A 19,929-nucleotide genomic window follows, 5' to 3' on the forward strand; every position below is an offset into this window, starting at 1 on the left:
AGGCGGCAGCCAGCTTAGCCCTCGGTAGCAGGCCCTGCTGCGTTGACCCCAGGGCTTTATTTGGCTGTTTACTGCAGGCCTTGATCTCTGATAGGACTGCGGAGTCAACACCAGGCACAGGACGGGGAAGGGGCGAGGCGCTCCTTTCCGGCCTAGTCCACCGCCTTTCCCTTCCAGCTGGGGCCCAGCCCAGGTCAATGGAATACAAAGGACCATGAACAGTTCTTTCTTCCCACATCAGCCAAGTCACTTCCTGAAACCAAACCAAACCAATTATCTCTAGCAATCGCAGATCTGCACCAGTTTTCTTAACAGCCAGGGGCTGGAAGGGATCTTAAAGGTCTTCTCTCAGAGCCTTCATCTGATGATCGAATTGCTAGCTGGTTTTAGGTCTGTCTGCATAGCTCTGGTAGGAAAGAGCTCATGACCCTCAAGGCGATTCTGGTGGCCTGGGCAAAGCCAGTCAGAGCCCCTGCCCCAACCCCAGCTAACTGAATACTTCCCAGCCTGGCTTCAAGATTTCACATCTGAAAAGGAGCAAATAAGTCCCACATACACTGATTTATTTAGCAAATGTTTGGTGCATGTTTCTTTTTTTTTTTTTTTTGGCCACTGCCACGCGGCATGCGGGATCCTTAGCTCCCCAACCAGAGACTGAACCCATGCCCTCTGCAGTGGAAGCGTGGAGTCTTAACCACTGGACCGCCAGGGAAGTCCCAGGTGCATGTTATTTTCAGCTGGCGTTCTTACTGGTATGAATCAATGAATCTCCCCGAGTAGAAAAGCAGTTTCAAGGGGATGCCAAGTTATTCGTCTCCTGGAGGCATCTTCCCAATCTCTTTGGTCCTGGACAGATAAGTAGAGGCCAGAATGTGAACTTGCATGCTATTGAGGTTTGATTCTATAGCTTGGAAGGTGCTGCTGAAGGATTCTGAGCTAGGACAGACACGATCAGATCTTATTTTAGAAAAAAAAAAAATTTGACGGGGGAAATTTAGACTAAAGGGAGGAAGCCTAGGTAGACGGTTACTGTAATGATTAAGTAATGGATAGTGAAGGCCTGACCTCATGCAGGGAAAGTGGGGACAGAGCAGCTGGTGGAGAACTTGATGAGCAAGGGGTGTTGGACGTGAGGAATCAAGATAGTTCGTTCCCATGGTTTGAACTTGGCCGTCACTGGCCATACAAGGTTTTCCAGGAGAAAGGGATTTACCTGTTACAAGACACCAAAGAGCCACCGTTGCTGTAGAACTTGGGAAAGATCTTGCCACTGTCTTAATTCTCGCATGTGGGCTCACTGGTTTTGAGCCTTCAATCTCTCTGCTGCATTGGGTTTTTTTTGTTTGTTGTTGGTTTTTTTTTTTTTTAGCTGGGACTCTCAAGACCGAGGTGACCACCGCATGGATTTTCTCAGAAAGTAACTATTTTCACTCAAGTTCTAACTAGAGAGTATAGCCTCTAACCCTCTAACCACACACAGACACCGTGGGAACCTCTAAACTTCCCAGAGCAGGAAAGGGGCCTTCGGGAGAGGTGGGCTCAATACCACTTCCCAGGGTTGCATCTCAGGCGAGCAAGGCTCCACGGTGGGGTCTGCCTTAGGGTCTTCTCTATTAAGGCGCACCTGCTGCCTTGAGGAGGAGGGATGCTTTACTGAAGGACATCAGCAAGTCTAAAGCTTTAGGACGTTCATTCGTTTAAAGTCGTAAATGGAAAACAAATACACAAGTGGCTCTCTGGGGATCCAGAAGACTTCGAAGAACTGGACCAGACCTGGAGCTCTCATCCTCCAAAATCTGATTTTGTAGCTAGTGCACCAGGACCAGAAAGTTCATTTTGAGGTTTGCTAGAACAAGAACCAGCTTCTGAGTCTGCGGGAGCCTTCATCTGCCCAGTACGGACAATCCCAGGGAAGAAAATCTCCGAGAATCCTGAGCAATGGGAATTTCCTTTTCCCCTCCGATTCCCTTCTGAAGCTGGAGCCTAGGGCTTCCATTCTCCCCTCCTCTCCTGCTTTGCTCCAGATCCAGGCCTGAGCCCACAGATGTAGTGATGACGGGCCAGAACGAAGCAGTCAAGCTCAGTGGTCCTCCTCTCTCTGCTCCCCAGTGTCTGTCTGAGAGCCCATTCCGCGCTTTGCCATCTCTTCCCATTTTCCCTTGTTACACAGAGTAGCCCTTCCTAGTGATCAAGAACCCAAGAAAATCATCTGGTCTTTACCTTTTTCCACATAAACACTAGCCCTTTGCATAGATAGAGGGCAGACGGTGGTTTTATCCATTAGGTAATGTGCAAAGTCAGTACTATCGCCCCGACGTGGACTGAGGGAAAGAAAGCAGTGTCCTGGAGACTGTATTAGTCAGCTTCGGTGAAATTCCACCCGGGTTAGTCACCCACCCCCGCCCTGCCACCCAACTGCAGTGGCTTCTAATGATGATGTTTTATTTCTCACTCAAGTGACACATCCTTCACAAGCTGGAGAGTCCAGGGGATGGAGACACCTTTACTTGGACACTGCGGGTCTCCCAGCAGAGGAGACATGGCAGACACAGGTTACCTCAAAGCTTCGGTCTCCAAGCCACACAGGTTGCTTCTCCCCGTTTTTCACTGGACAGAGGAAGACATTTAGCCGGTTCTCAGCTCAACATGGTGAGCGACATAATCTTCTTGCAGGGAGAGGGATATCAGCACATGCCAAAGGCCAAGCTTGACATCAACGGGCAGGATGGATAATTCTTCCGGAGGGAGGGGGAGAGAAGAGTTTGAAGGATAAGTCTACCCCAGTGTATACGACCCTCGTCTTTCCATGCCAGTAGAGCAGCATTACCACCCCTTTGCTTCACTGTCCCACCTGTAGCTTTTGTCCTGCTTCTAGGCCAGGCCTAGGGCATCACCACCAGGGCTTGGAGGTTGCCTCAGTGTCTGGGCTGGTAAGGAAGGGAGAGTACGTGGTCCCACTTGAGCTGGGTGAGGTAATGACAGGGGTTGTTGGAGTCTCCAAATCCCAGAATATGATGCGATTTCCAGGGTCTTTAGGTTCTACAATAACTCAATGGCAGCACAAGTGATTTAGGCTTCCGTGGGTCGCCTGCGAATCTCTTCACCTACTCCTAGCACTGTCAGCAAGTAAATGATTTCTGAGTTCCAAACATCTGAGCATAATATGCTGCCGGATCACAGGCTACAGAGCCCCCAAACATCACAAAGCAAGAAGCTCTGAGGCATGAATAGTATCTTTAACATAATCTTATATTTGGAAAAGCAGTTTTTAAAAAAAAACACTTGAAAATACAAGATAAGGTAACAGTGACATATATAAGTTTTCACCTTATATTGCTTGGCCATTTTTACATATAAATTATTGCTTACTAGCTTTGATAAATACACAGCACAGTCATATATACAGAAGCAGAAAGCATGAAATATGAGAAAGAAAATACTGTTAATGGCAATTCTGGTAATTCCACAAAGGTTTCATATTTACCAGCTCTTCTAATGGTGGAAAACTACAAAGTGTAGTCCCTGAGAAGTTAGGTAGACGCCCTGATTGTGGGTTTTCTATCTTCTGTTAATGCAAGCTGATAATGTCACAGCGGTCCTAATTAATGATACATTAAAAGGCAAGAGTCCTTGCTTCTGGTCATCGATTTCATCCCAATATTTGATAACAGTGTAATAGGAATACAATAAATAGGCTATGCAAATAAATATTACTCTGCTAAAAAATGTTTAGTATATACAGCTTTGCTTTATATAGTACATTTTCATCTAACTTTTTGGCAATTTTTAAAAACTTTTTTCCAGCACTAGTTTTAAGCACAATGGCTCACTCGTTAATAAGCAGGCTGAAAATTTAAGGACATGTCTTTGAAGCATTTAAAAGAAATGCTATCCATGTTAGATCACCACGGTGGACCTGATCTTCCCCATTTTAATGTTTTTGCCTAGTTTCTGAGAAGCTCAGATTAGCTGTGCCATCTAGGGACACTTGGAACCTGTGGTGTGTGTGATGGCTGCAGCAAAACCACTGGGCAGGGGTCGGGGCAGCAGTGAAAGCCCAGCTCCAGGGATCAATCGTCACCAGCACCTTCTCTCTGATGCCACTGTGTCTCCCTACTTGGAGGTGAGTATGCATTAGTGCAACATCGCCCTACAAGCTGGGAGGTATGGGTTTTTACTTTGTCCCTATGCTTCTGAATTTAAGGTATCCTCCACCCAACTTGCTTGTGGACAGGGGTCTAGGAAAATGAATTTATTCTAAAGAGATACTAGAATAAAGTGAACGCAGGCCATAATAGGTATCACTACAACCATTTGGCAATTATACAGATTATAACGAAGAGTGAAGCTATGATAAAACACTGCAGTCTTTGGAGCACCTGCAAATGTGTATGGAAAAATTTAAAAAATTTTTTTGAGTGGTTGTGATTTTGCTGATAGGAACTTGCCCCGTGCTAACTGCTAAGCAGGGCTGGTTTGCTGGAATGCTGACAAATCCAAAGACCCATAGGACTGTCTGAAAATTGTGCCACAGCAAAGAGAACCCCCTTAGAAGTGCCCAAGCACCTGTCGCTGGTGAAGGTCTCAGATGATAGGAGATTTTTCAGAGTGAATGGAGATTTCGTGCGATTGTGAAAATCTAACAGAGTTAGGAAGGAGCTTACAGGTCCTCCTGGCCACCCTTCTGGCCAGAACAAAACCTATTCCAAAGAGGCCTTGGCAGATCTACGCAGAAGGAATATGACCCATCCCTACTAACAGGGACCCTGCTTAAGTTCCCTATAGCCTGTTCACTTGGACAGCTCCAGACTCATTAGAAAGAGCTTCATGTTGAGCTACCTCTGCTTCCCATGATTCTGCCTTGAATTCACTGATTCCAGATTCACGTCTTCTCATTGCTTCTGAAATTTCTGAGAGCTGCTGCCTGGGAAACCTCTGCAGGTAGCTGTTAAATTTCAGGAAGATTTAGAGATTTTGACTTTCAGAAGACAGGGATGGAAAAGCACAGCTGTACAAAACAAAATCCTCCTTTCCTTTTGCCGCCCCAAGAGCCACAAGACCATGGCTGGAGGAAACAGTGGGCAAGCGCCGTTCTCTCCCCGTCTGTTTCCACCCATACCATGTGGGGTGCCCTGACTACACCCTCAAAACCTGTTTAGGTGTGATGTACGTGTGGATTCGTTTGGCCATGCGCACATCTGAGGTGACGTCCAAGCAGCAGGTGCTGTGCTAAAAGAGTTCTCCACTGGAGCAACTGAAATAGTTTTAGTTGGAGCAAGGTAGATCTAATGTGAATAACCATTTAAACTGTAAAACAAAGAGACGATGTCAAAATGGCCTCGTAGGATGAGAATGGCCCAATGCTACTCTCGAGCATAGAGAAAAGACCAGACACACACCGGTGCTGTAAGCCCACACCGTCCTCAGTAATTGCCAAGGGGACAGCTTTTCCAGTGTTTGATCGGCCACGAGAAAAGTCTCTTTTCCCTGGTTCTGATGGGTCTGATCTCCTCCAGTGAGTCTCATTCCATTCCCAGTAGCCTGGGGCATTTCTCTGAGTGGACTAGCCCTGGATGGTGCCTTTCTATAAAGCCCTGTTAATGTTCAGGACTGAAGTCTGACATGCTGGGACAGACTCTCTTTCAAAGTCCTACCCCAAATTTGCTCCACGTGGCTCCTTCCAGTGATCTCTCAAGCTCACTGTGGTTCCCGAGCCCAGGAAACAGCATTGCTATAAAGGTGTAAGAAAGCATTGGACACATCTCAGTAATGAGGCGCTGATGAGACAAGAAGAAGCAATTCTGTACAGGCACCAAGGAGAGGAGCAGGCAGGAGTGGTGAGGGGGGCACCAGAATCACATGTATGGAAAATGAATGGACCTAATAGGCAAAGCAGGGCCCTTGTATTTTAGCAAAGTGACAAGGATCTAGCTGGCAGGGGTGGATCTCATTACTGTATCCCACAGGCTTTTTTGTTCATTTGAAGGTTGAGGGAAATCCTCTAACCAGTTCTTGAGAACAGCAAGAGGTCATATTTACTGTAGGAGACCCAACCTGTAAAAATGGGGATTAAAAGACTCTGAGACTTGGGGAAAAAAAAAAAAAGGCAAATTATAGAAAGGCTCCCTGCCTTGGTTGGGTGGTGGACTATAGGACTTCTAAGTGTCCAACATACATCAGACATTTGGATCTTTGGGGTTCTTTTCATTTGCTGAGAGCTGGGCAATCACCACTATTTTTTTTTAACCCCTTGTTCTTCTCCAGGGAGTGCTAAGTGCTGCCCACATCAAATCCCACTTAACCTCCCTGTACGGGCCGTTCTCATTGCAGAGTACAGGCATGAGGCTGCTGGAAGCAAGCAACACACGAGGTCATGGCCAGGCACAAGGCGGCGGGCCTTTGTGACTGTCACCCCCAGAAACAGTTAAGAGTGCCTGCAATGTGTCAGGCACTGTGCTTTTGTCAAAAAAATCGTATTGTACCCAAGAAGAGATGAGAGCCTGCTTGCACGTGGAAAGAAAATCCCCAGAAATTAAAGGAGTCGATTTCTTAAAGGTGACTGTTCTTCCGTGTTGGCAAAGCAACTTAGGCTAACTTGCCTACAGTTGTGAATCAGTTGTGCAGAAACGGATTTCACCTGCAAGCATACATCACTAAGTGACTGTGGATGCCAAGAAATGCATGCCTTGACATTTCTCTTCTGGAGATCAGAGCAGGGATGCCAGCTGCCAGGCCTCACTAACTCCCTAGACACAAGTGGCTTTTGGTGATGTCATAGTTCATAAAGACAGAGACCGGTCCGTCTCCCTGGAAACCTAGAGATGCCATCACTGTCTTCAGGTGTTCAAACGAGCTCCTGCTTTGACAGCCTAGAAACAGTCATCTACTGCCAGGCAAAGTAAAACTCCTCCCAGGCTCACACATGCTCTTACTGAGATATCTGGTCACTGTATGACAAGAGACGGTCTCTCGTCTTGACGCTGGTGCATCTCAAAGTGAAAATTGGATTGGTTCAACAAGGTGATCCTAAGAAACCAGACTTCTCCATTTCGAGAAAGCTTCTGCCTCCTCCTTCCGACAGCAGCCTCTCCGCATCTCTGGCAGCTGACATCACTTCGCGAGCACGCTCTGGCTGGCTTTCCTGTGTATGTCTTGTGATACGCTGATAAAACTCAGCAACTTCTTTTCTCGCAGGAAAGCAACGTGCTCGGCGCCGCCATGCCCGTAGCTCCCGGGGCTGCGGTTCCAGGGTGGCAAGGCGTGGGGGGGCTCACACCCGTGGCTCGATCCTGTGCGAGAGCGCGAACAGGGCCTGCTGGCTGTCAATGACGCACAGGTGATGAACGTAGGATTTTAACTCTGGGTGCTCTTTTGGAGATATGTCACCTCCTATTTGGGGGAAGGAAAAAAAGTCAATCTCATGAGAGCAGTAATGCTGTTTTTCAATACCAGTAAAACCCCACCTGAAGGCGTAGAGTAAATCCAGAAGGCAGACTCGCATTGGTCAGAATCCCAGAAGAGATGTCTTTATCCTAATCCCAGAGGTGCTTTTTCAGCTCAGACCAGATGCCTCAGGTCAGGTAGACTGTCAAGATCTGTGTTCTACCAACATTGATAGAGCAATTTCTCCTAACATTATACAGTATTTCGTGATTGTTATTATCTCCCTCTACAGAACGTGAAACAGCACGGACCTAGCAGGTAAGTGGCACAGCAGGACCAGAACCCAGGCCATGAGGCCCCCAAGTCCATGGTCTCGGCTCCCACGCCATGCAGCTTGTCACAGTGACTGCCCCGTTAAATGGCTTTCACAGGCTCTTATATCTCAGGCTGGAACTGTCAGAAATCACTGCTAACCTGGTGACTGCATAGACACAATAGTTCTTTTTTTTGGGGGGGGGCGGATTTTGTATGTCCTTATTTTGGTAGGAAAATCTTTTGGTGTCCTTATTTTGGGTGGAAAAAAATTAAGGGAACAATCAAATGAACGGATATCACAGAAGTGGACTAAAGGTTTGGTTTACAGGCAAAGCGGGTTCAGAAAGTGTTGTGGACGGGGTAATGTCCACGCAGCGAAGGACAAAGCAAGGGAGTTTCTGCTCCCAGACGCAGGGCGGTTAAAGGGCCACAAGAGGCTTTGGTGCGCTGTGAACACGTGTGTGCCATGCTGCTGACAGCTCTGATAAGGAACCAGACATAAAGTAGCCTGGACAGTGGGGCAGGCCCCCTTCCCATGGTCAGAAACAAACAAAAACAGAAAACGCATTAAGGCCTGGGGAGAAGGGCTAAGCTGCCCTCCCGTGAGACAATGTAACTGTGAGTCTTCTTGCTCTGTGGGACTTCAGAGGGAGAAGCAGGGGGTGAGGCTGGAGTTCAGCTGGAGCAGAAAGGGCCCCCAGGAGGCTGAGCATTTTAATTCAGAAATTTTATCTCTTGGTGAAAACCCATTTTTTCCTCCTCTGTGACAAATACATTTTATGAGGAAAGAATTTAGGGCTTGTATGTCGTGGATGGTTTGTAGTTCTTAGGTTAAACAGAAACAAGGCTTCCTGGTTTCAACAAGTAAAAGCACCAGGAGTTAAAGTTTTACCATTCTCCCTTGTTTGGTTTAGCAAACAGGATCCTACCGAGACAGTTTTGCTGTTAACTTTCCAGCCTTAAAAAGACGGCAGGCGGAATGCCTCCAACCATGACAAGGGACCCTTGCATGGCACTTTGTAATCTCTAAGTGGCTTGATTAACGTTATTTTATCCCAAGTGCTGACGTTGTTTAACTCTGCCTATACAAACCGTCAAAATGAATTTAGATAATTCAGTTCCAAACTTGATTTTTAAAGATATATAAATACAAAACACAAACTGGCCTGATAGTTATTTAAATTCCTCCTTTGCCTTCTGCTATGCAGACTTACTCTCTGCAGATGGGAGGCTGGCAAGGTCAAGGCCAGCCCCACTGGTATAACCTTGCTGCCCACACCTGCAGTGTATATAGACCGGAATCCCTTGGTAAGTGAGACTGAGGTCTCAGAATTAGCTGAGTACCCATAAATACGTGGGAAGCAAAGGAGGGTGAAAGAGATACAAATCCTTTACTCATCAGCAATAGTATGCTTGTACATTTGAATGAATCTCCATGACAATGTTATTGCTATTTCTACTGAAACTGCATTGTACTTGGGTAGTTAATGGACAATTATATAAGCATGTATCAAATGGTATTCGTTGATGTGAACACTTAGAAAATTAGGTCCTGTATTTATAATTCTCTCTTTCAAACAGAAACTTTGTAATCCACACAGAAGTTCAGTTGCTTTGTTGGAGGACAGTATTACTACCCAAGACGGGCATGAACAGAATGAAAATTCTTAAGAATAGGTACCAAATTGTTAGTAGTATTTTCCTTAGGAAGTGCGACTTTGATTGTTCTACTTTAAAGATACTTCTGTATTGTTGAAAAAAATTGGTTTACAACGAGGATGTATTGCTTAACAAAGTAAGTTTTACTTAGTGGTCACTTTTGATTGATATTACTGAACTCTCTGTTTTTTTGTTTTTTTGGGTTTTTTTTGCGGTACGCGGGCCTCTCACTGTTGTGGCCTCTCCCGTTGCGGAGCACAGGCTCCGGACGCGCAGGCTCAGCGGCCATGGCTCACGGGCCCAGCCGCTCCGCGGCATGTGGGATCCTCCCGGACCGCGGCACGAACCCGTGTCCCCTGCATCGGCAGGCGGATTCTCAACCACTGCGCCACCGGGGAAGTCCATGTTTTTTTAATTGCCCTTTATACTTATAAAGTCTGCACAAGGCTAAGGAAACGGTATGGGCTAGGCAGTCAGGTACTCAGTCTGAGTAACGGCTGAAACTTAGCCTCTCCGAGCCTGAGTTTTCTGCTCTGCACCCACAGGGTCTATAATCGCCATTCACCAGCACTAGGGTCAGGATTCCACTGCCCATGTGAAAGCTCCTTGAACTCAATACAGTTGATTTCCTTCCTTCCTGCAATGTTTTAACATCATTTAAACATATTGTAAACTATTCTTGAGATTTAAAAAGGAATAAATATTCCTACATACACCAGTCTCAGTGGGGAGTCAACAAAAGTGCTCAGAAAAATACTTTTTCAGTGAAAGGCAGCTCCAAACAGGAAGTTTTCATTGGAGAGGAGAAAACATTCTGCAAGGCTGCTTTAGGCATTTTTACAAACTATATTCCTATTCCAGGAAGGCTCCAAGCAAGGAGGTTAAGGACAGGGTCACCCCAGATAAACCCACGGGTAATTCTGAGCCAGCAGGCAAGCAAACAAGACTTTCTGGGTCAGGGGTGGAGTGGGAGCTTCTGATCGTCTAAAGTCACTCTGTGCGGTGTAAACTTGCTGCCAGGAGAGGATAAAAAGCTGCCATTTCTTGTCCTACTCTGCTTCCCAAACATGCAGTGATGAAACAGAGAGAATACAGTATATGCATGTGATGTGAATATTGTATTTTACAATCTGTTGTTTTTTTGTTTTTTTTTCTTACCACCAAATACTTGTGATATGGCCACAGTCTGTACCAATGTATGGTAGACTAACATGCCATACCCAACTTCAATAACTCACCAAACTGGTTAGTCCTGCAGTGTCTCAGTGTTCGGACAGTGTCTGCAATCATATGCTGGAAGGCAGAAGAGGAAACACATCAGTGGAAGGGTCAGTTTTGGGTGTTGCTGAAGTAGCGGTGCTGTGAGGCTGGTTGGATAGTCTAACACCTTTGGGTATAAATAGAGGAGCTATATTTGGTGTGGGACTTAACTTTAATTGATAATATATTTTGAGTTTGGATTACAAAAGAAAATTTGACCTTGTCTTCAGAAACAGTGGCTCTCAACCCCGGCTGCACAGATTCTAACTGCGCCATGGGAAAACATACTGTTAAGAAATGCAGTACAAGACAACCTACTGAATGGGAGAAAATATCTGCAAATGATATGACCAATAATGGGTTAATATGAAAAATATATAAAGAGCTCATACAACTCAACATCAAGAAAACAACTCGATTAAAAAATGGGCAGAAGACCTGAAGAGACATTTTTCCAAAGATGACATACACTTGGCTGACAGGTATATGAAAGATGCTCAATATTGTTAATCATCAGAGAAATGCAAATCAAAACCACAATGAGATATCACCTCACACCTGTCAGAATTGCTAACATTAAAATGACCACAAACGTTGGTGAGGACATGAAGAAAAGGAAACCCTCCTACACTGTTGGTAGGAATGTAAATTGGTGCAGCCACTATGGAAAACAATACGGAGGTTCCTCAAAAAACTAAAAATAGAACTACCATATGACCCAGCAATTCCACTCCTGGGTATATTTCCAAAGAAAATGAAGACACTAATTCCAAAAGACATATGCACCCCAATGCTCACAGCAGCATTATTTACAATTGCCAAGATACGGAAGCAACCTAAGTGTCCATCAACAGATGCATGGATAAAGATGTGGTATATATGTACAATGGAATACGACTCAGCCATAAAAAAGAATGAAATTTTTCCATTCCCAACAACATGGATGGGATTGGAGGGTATTAGGCTAAGTGAAATAAGTCAGACAGAGAAAGACAAATACTGTATGATATCACTTATATGTGGAATCTAAAAAATAAAACAAACTAGTGAACATAACAAAATGAAACCAACTCACAGATATAGAGAACAAACTAGTGGTTGGTTACCAGTGGAGAGAAAGAAGGAGGGAAGGCCAAGACAGGGTAGGGGATAAAGAGGTACAAACTATTATGTATAAAATAAATAAGCTACAAAGATAGTACGACACAGCGAATATGGTCAGCATTTTATAATAACTATAACCGGGGTATAACCTTTAAAAACTGTGAATCACAATGCTGTACACCTGTAACATATGATATTGTACATCAATACATACCTCAGTTAAAAGAAAAAAAAAGAAATATTTAAAAAATATATATTAAAAAAACGCAGCATGTCCACCCTCAACCTACCTGTCCACATTTGCATATGCTTTTACTTCAGAAGGTGTTTCACCTTCTCCCCATGAAGGCTTTGTGAGTTCGCCTGCACTTGGGAAGCCCCATTCTCAACCTTGCCACTGCTCTGTGTACAGTGTTTATTGGGTTTGTGTTGCTGTAATCACTTTGTGGAACTTTCTTCCTCCTCTAGAGCAAGTAGCACGAGAGGGCTTTGTGTACCCAGCACCAACCGTACGGCACACACGTGGCCTCACACATACTTGCTGAATGGAGGCCGGAAGTTTTGTGGAATCAAAGACTCAAGTAACTCAAATGGTGACAGGAGATGAGATATTTATGAAACAGGTACATTTTCTAAAACATCAACATCTTTACAGAGACCGTTTTCTGTTTATAATGTACATTCCCTTTTATAGCCTTCAGTTTTCTACTTTATTTCTCTAAGCTTCTTACTGATCTCCAGGCAAAGGTTTCTTAAACTCACAGGTCCTTCCTTTGGACAAGATCCACTCGCCTCATACTTGTGAACCTGCAACCCACCTTCCAGCTCTCTCTACCATGGTAAAGGAAACACGGCATTTAGGACCAGACCAATCTCCACTACACTTCCTCCTGTGCGGTTGCCAGAATAATCTCCAAACACTTATCATCATGTTCTAGTCCTCTGGAAGGCTACAGTGACTCCATACTTTGTTTCATACAAAATCCAAACATAACCCTGTAATTCAAGAGTCAACATTATTCATGATCTGGTCCTCCAAACCTTCCTAAATGGGCCATCATCTTTTTTTAAATAATTGAAGTATAGTTGATTTACAATATTAGTTTCAGGTGTACAACATTGGTTTCAGGTGATTCAAAATTTATAGATCATACTCCATTTAAAGTTATTATAAAATGTTGGCTATTATTACTGTGCTATACAATATATCCCTGTATATTACTTATTTTATACATAGTAGTTTGTACCTTGGGCCACTGTTTTTCATGTCCTGCCTACACACATTGAACATAGGATCGTCTATATACAGTAAACGCTCAACAAATTATTGCTAAAATAATAATGTTAATACTAAAAAAAAAATTTACTTAAAATTCAGCAGACCTCCAGAAACATTATTTGAATATGACCTACTTATTAAATTGTTCTCACAGGCTGCACTTCTATTGTATTTCTACTCAATAGTGAAAAATGAAACAGGACAGTGATTACAGCAACAGCTCGAGTTGCGTTTGTAAAGGAAATGAGACCTGACTCATGTCTGAGAATGTATTGTTAAATTTCCTTCCCCCAATTTTACCACTATTCCCAGGACAGTTCTGTCGTTGTTTTAAGGTATGGCGTCACCTTGATTTCTATCACGTGCCATTTGCACAGCTGATCTAAGGTGAGGTACTCAGGGCAGCACTGAAACCAGAGCCCTGATCTCATCTTTAGGTTTTCTGAAGGGAGCGGGGAGGAAGCTACGATAAAAGATGATGCTCTTAACACTGAGGGATAAAGAGAAGAAAAGGAGAAAGCATTTGTTTCATTATTTAATGGTCTGAGGCTGAAACATTTGGAGCTGCTGAGGCAGTGTGGAGAACAATGGAAAACTTATTAGGTCCAATAAGCACTTCTGGGTTTCGTGTTCTCTGACCTAATGTGTTGGCCTGGATCAGCCTGATAAAGATAATACACTGAATTATCTGCTCACTGGCTAATATCCATCATGAGGAATTGGCTTCCCACAAGTTAATTCAGTTAGGTTCTACTGGTTCATTACTGTGAAAGATGATGCTATTTTATCAATAGCTTAAGTGAAACCTTGTCTTTTGCTAAGAAACGTGCTGAAACTACTGACTCTCTACTAGGACATTCAGTTTCACTCTCCAGCATCCAAGTACAACATAGGGCTATGTACAATGTAAAATACACTTTGGTCCTTCTAGAAAGAATTCTGACTTCACCCTGTCTTCTCTGTGCAAGGAGGGGTTCAGCATGAAGCATGCTGTGTCTTAAGTGCCATCTGCTTTGAGGACCAGGAACCCAGTGTGACACTACAAAATCTGCTCTCTTTAGAAATGATGTGATGGCAAGCACCTGATGGGTGCGCTTGTGTGCCGTGGGCCCGCTGCATGCATGTATGACTGCACTTATCTTCTAGCTGTCTTTTTAATAAGAGTTCTCTTCAGGAATTTAAAATAAAAGATTACCTATTTATGCCATGTTATTTCCTTAAGCTTATTAAAGGGTTCAGGGTACATACAATTATTGACCCTGAGAGCACTACTGTTAGTTAGACTTTGTTTCAGTCCCCACGGTTAGTTTGAAGGCTTGTCTCTATGAAAGCAAGACCCTAGACTACATGAGTCAGCATTAAAAGGCTTCCACTGGACCACTGGAGAAAGCAGGGGGAAAAAAAAAAAAAGAGACGCTGGTCAGAATGAAAGAGAGAGGGTGTAGGAAGCTTTCCATCTCTCTTTCCCATGCTTGCCTTTACTGAATTGTTCTCTCACTTGGGGAGCTCCATCTGGGGGGAAATGACACAATGAACTTAACCAAATCACTGGTTCTCTTTTGGGAAGGGGGCCAACCACCACTGTACCCTTAACAACTGACCACAGTCAGCGTACAAAGAGTACACTGGCTCTCGTATGCTTCCTCTGGGTCAGTCAGAGGGAAGGGTACTAGACCTTTAAAGGGAATTCCACTTGGTGTGACACAGCTCGTCCACATCTCTTACACGCTCGCCAAAGCTTATTTGGCATTCTTAAGCAGAGGTGTTGGCCAAAATTTGAAATAAGTATTGACCAGAGGCTTTTTATTCCTGCAATCATTTCATTAATACCAAACACTGAAGATTAACCTGCCTACAGACTAGAACCTTAGGGCCTACAGTCTTTGGCTACAAAGAGGGGCCCTGGGATCTTCAGAACATTACTGGGTGACACCAGAACAAATCTCTAAAGAATAAGTACAAGAAAACCCAATACTTTAAATATCTATTTCAGGCTGTGTTGGTTTGACTGTAGTATCTAAAATAACTGAGCTGGATTCCAAAGCACTTAGTGCAGAGAGAGATTCCAAAAGTTATGGACATGTCTACTTCAAAACTAATGAGCCAGAAAGCAATCACCCTCAAATCATTAAAACTGAGCTAAGGCAAGCTATCCCAAGACGTCAGTCTTCCAGATTCAGCTGCTTGGGTTTTCAGGTTGTACCAGAGCCTCCTGCACTGGCTCTGTAGCACCTCATCCCGTGTGTGCCGAGTTAACCTCACAATTAGAGCGGGGCGCCTCTGAGGCAAAGGTCAGAGGCCAAACCTCGTTTGGACTCATCAGGTGGTACCGTTCTTTGGTCATGGTCTATGGCCCCTGTCTCACTCAACCTTCTCTCAAATGCCTGACCCAGTCTCACAGGGAACCGGGGGTCAATTCCTGAAAGAGTTCACACAAATCCATTACCATTACTGAAAAGGTCACTCAAAGGTCAGGGTCTACGGAAAGAGGTCCCTGATACCATCTTTAACCGTGCGTGGCAGGCTCACCTATGACACTAAAGTTCATCTGTCAGACAAATCCATTCTTGTGGTTCCCAGGGTCTCTTTGGGGCACTCCTATTTCACAGTTGCAGGCAACTCCTCCTGTGGCCACAGCCAGTGAGAAAGGCTAGGAGGAACCCGCTGCATGACAAAGCACCTGGGAATGTCCTGGAAACAGTTCTCAAAGAGGCATTTCAGTGACTTGTAAGAGGGGGACTGGCCGGGGACCCCTTTCTCGTGAGCTCACTTTCTCACTTTGCACGAGGTGATCTCTCCATGGTGGCACCATCTGTCCACAGGCTGATAGAGGGGTGGTCCTTCCCCTCCCGTGCAGACCCTACAAATTCCATCTTCCTATCCAAGATGGACATATCTCCCCAGAAGGAGAGCTTTGTCCCATGCCTCAGAAGCGGTGTGAGCCAAGACACAGGGAGATAGATGCCTTTAAAGCAACAAGGCTGAACCTCAAGACTGTGAACTCCTGCTGACAGGAAACTTACAGTTTTAATTCTAGTTGAAACACATACACTCAACCACTGATGTCAATCTAATGAAGTTCTGCTTTCAAAAATAAAAAACAGATTTTCATATTTGGCCCCAGAACTTGCCAGCACACTTATTTTTAATTGGAATGCACTGTATTGATAATGCACAACATGCAGCAAATAAATCACCACACATTCAGTGGAGAAAAGCACTTAAACCATTTGTTTCTTGGCGCAAGAAAAGCATACACTTCCCTTACAGTGGGAAAAAGGAGAAAGAGTGAAGTTTTACATACCAGTTTTTCAAAATTGACAAGATTATCCAAAAATGTTTTATTTCCTTCATGAATGAATGTTACATCTGAAAATTAAAAACAAAAAGATATATGTACCATTAGGAACGGATCATGACTCAGAGTTGAAGAGATATAGGTGCAATGCAGCTTATTAATTTTTCTTAAACATTATGGATTATTTCATGCATTTGACCAGGCAACTTGAAATTGAATCTGAATAGTATTTGATGTGAGGGGGCATAATGTATGCGTGTGGAGAGAAAACATTATAACACTCATGCAAATACATATCTTGCTCTTACATTGCAGGCTTTGACTTCAACCTGCTTAATATACACTAACACTATTCTATAACTTAACCGGTCCATTATGTTTCTAGGCCAGAACACTGAGCAGAAAAGAACTGAACCCCCAGAAACAAAAAGGATTTTAATATTTATGTGTTTGCTTTTTAACAATCCCTGGCAAAGTATATGGATCTGCTTTACTTAAAGCATTAAGGTTTAGATCTGGATGTTTAGATTTTTGGTTTTCAAAGCCAGGGCCTCACTGGGTATCCGAAGTGAATGAAGAATGGGACAGGTCTGGAAAAAGCAAGGTTTCTGGGCCTATTCTACCACTGGAAAGCAAGCAACTCTGATGAAAACAACATAAGGAAAGTAGGATGAAGATACATTTTCAGAAGACGGGAATGTTAATTTAATTTGAGCCTCACTGCATTTGAAGTGAAAGAAGATATTCAAATAAAAATCTCCTTTTGGTCGCAAAACTTACTGGAGTGTCTCTTCAAGAGACAGGGATTAGTTACAATAATAACAGCAACTGAAGCTCTGAAAGGGGATGGCTTATAAAAACTCAAGTCGGAGGGTCAGTGACTGAGCATTAGGGAATCCTCACAGCGGAGAATCAAAGTAAGAAATACATACAATTTAAAGAACATGCTAATAATCATGTTATATCACAGACATGGAGGACAAACCAAATGAACATCATTTTCAAAAATCTTGTTAAAATAACATGATATAAAAGAGGGAAATGAACAGATTAAAATTCCTCTAAATAGAAAGGGAAAGCATTTGCATTTAATCAAGACTTTGATTCTGCTGGTCCCTATGGGGCAATTACGAGATAGGTGCTTGGGAAATCTGCCTGTAACACACCCAGCCGCTGAGCTTTGACTGCCCACCAGGGGGCAACACCAGTTACACAGTTACAGACGACACTGATGACGACCCTTTTCTCATGGCATTCTTTATTCACAGCTTCCAGCCCCACCAGACTGCAACGTTTTCCTAAGCCTTTTTTCTCTTTTTTCCCCTTGATTTTTTTTTTTTTAAACTGATGTCTTAGCAGGGAAGCAATTCACAATTACACAGTCATCTGACAAACTCTCTGGTTATTTTCTTTCACTGTTTTGCTTTCAGAATAGAATTGCAAGCTTTCAACCTCTGACACAATATTTAGAAAAAGAGTAGCCAACACAGTTAGCCTGTATCTTTTTTGTACAGCAAGCAAAGCACTGTGTGTACTCTGTCTACATTAAACACCACAACCTACGAGCCTAGTAACTCCTCACTCCCGGAGAACTCGGATTACAAATGCCCTGTCAGAGTTTCGTGGTCCATTGCCCCAGTGTTCCAAGGTTTGTCATCCCCTCCCTATGTTCCCAAAGATGATGATAATAACGCAGCTTATATTTATTAACAGCGTCAGACATGGCATTAACTCATTTAATCCTCACAAAAGACTATAAGGTAAAAGCCCTAGCAGGAAAAGAACGTGAAGAAACGATGGTCCAAAGAACAAGCACAGCTGGCCCATGATCACAGCTCTAAGTCTCAGAGCCAGGACCCAAGCCCAGGCAGCCTGCTTGCTCTCTCCGCGGTGCCTCTCTGGTACCCGAAAGGACTTGGACATTTCTGACCACCCGTTACAGCCACCTTGCTGAATTCATGGGAGACGGGGGCCTCTGCAACTTTTAAAGTGTTTCCTTTGTCCCTCTTTCTATCTCCTCCCTCTCCTCTGCCTGGGTGATCTTGCTTAACCTCAACTCTCAAGGACTTGTCGAGGTCAGCGCATGAGGATGGCGGCTCTACTGAGGGTGGGGGGCTGTTAGGCTGATGCTGGCCTGAGGATAAGGCAGGCAAGGAGTGTCTGGCCAGGTGGGGAGGCAAGAGGGGCTGGAAGGGGCTGCTGCCCAGGAGAAGGGGGTCAAATGGCTGAAGGTTTTGATGCAGATGAATGGCAGGTGTGTGATAAGGCAGGCGTGAAAGAGATAAACCAATACAGGTGGTTGAGCTCAAAAACGGGGGTCTCAGAACCTAAGTCATGGGCTGTGAAGCAGTTCAGGGCACCCACCAGGTTCAGAGTGCTAGAAATGAGCAACTGCCAGACCCTTTTATCTGGAGACATCTGAACACGCTCCTAACACTTCATATAACAGGACGGGGGATGAAAGGACTCCGTTTGAAGAGATGGCAAGTGAAAGAGAAGGAAAAAACATACAAGCACCTCCACATTCCTTTTATTAACCCCCCCCCCCGCAAATAGCAATAATAATCTGCTCTAGAAGATACAAACACCTCAGTTTACCTTCAGACACCTGTTGATTATTCACTCTACTGGAAGGACTACCATCTCCCAAAACGCCGTGATACAGATTATTCAACTGCTTTTGACCTTTAGCTCAGCTGGATCCTTTCCCCAACACTTCCTTAGGGTTTCCCACTCGCTACTTTCTGAACTGGATTCCACAGTAGGGGGGGAAAGTAAATCAGAAGTAAGAAATTCACTGGGAAATAGAAGAGCTGATGCCTGGACGCATCTTTAGGTTATGTGCTCACCTGATAATCTGCATGGTATTGGGAATTGACTATCTCAAAAAATGAAACATGGGAGCCCTAATCCTTCTTAACACCCAAGGAGTTCAATTTGGTCTCTTTCTCTAACCAAAAGCAATCCAAAGCAGGAGGCACAAGAGGGGAGGGCTGGGAAGTTTTCATGAAAATGTTGGTTGCTCTAGTTTACAGCAAATTTTAAAATAATTTTGCATTTAACAAAAGTTAAGAATGTCATTTATGTTTTCCAAAATGTCTTACCTCAGACGTGATATACACATATTTAAAAGTTTCATCCTGTTTTCCTTTGGAAATCATTTCAGACAAAAATAGTAACTTTAAATGCAAGAGAGTACTAATGTTGTTTTATAATGACAAAAAATTAAGATATAGGAAAAACAAGTGCTTCTTTAAACTCGAGCTTCTAATGAAAAAAAAAAGTTTAATTTACTAGCATGAATGAGAGAATGTATTTTCAGTAGAAAAAAGGGAAATTCGAAAAGCTGCTCAACATCACTAATTATTAGAGAAATGCAAATCAAAACTACAATGAGGTATCACCTCACACCAGTCAGAATGGCCATCATCAAAAAATCTACGAACAATAAATGCTGGAGAGGGTGTGGAGAAAAGGGAACCCTCTTGCACTGTTGGTAGGAATGTAAACTGATACAGCCACTATGGAGAAGAGTATGGAGGTTCCTTAAAAAACTAAAAATAGAATTACCATATGACCTGGCAATCCCACTACTGGGCATATACCCAGAGAAAACCATAATTCAAAAAGA

The 19,929-nt window shown here is 43.8% G+C and overlaps 1 protein-coding gene across 2 annotated transcripts in view; it reads right to left on the minus strand.

The window, feature by feature from the left end:
- Positions 1 to 3,257: 3,257 nt before the first annotated feature.
- Positions 3,258 to 19,929, minus strand: part of RAPGEF5 (Rap guanine nucleotide exchange factor 5) — a 220,546-nt gene continuing 203,874 nt past the window's right edge. For both annotated transcript variants that reach the window (XM_028490102.2, XM_055085044.1), the window contains 3 exons: positions 16,305 to 16,369; positions 10,596 to 10,650; positions 3,258 to 7,389 (listed from right to left, as the gene is read on the minus strand). In XM_028490102.2, coding sequence (XP_028345903.1) covers positions 7,271 to 7,389; positions 10,596 to 10,650; positions 16,305 to 16,369 — 239 coding nt within the window. In that variant the 3' untranslated portion in view covers positions 3,258 to 7,270. The remainder of the gene's footprint in view (positions 7,390 to 10,595; positions 10,651 to 16,304; positions 16,370 to 19,929) is intronic.

This window comes from Physeter macrocephalus, chromosome 5 (genome assembly GCF_002837175.3).
Source record: "Physeter macrocephalus isolate SW-GA chromosome 5, ASM283717v5, whole genome shotgun sequence".
Taxonomy (NCBI): Eukaryota; Metazoa; Chordata; class Mammalia; order Artiodactyla; family Physeteridae; genus Physeter; species Physeter macrocephalus.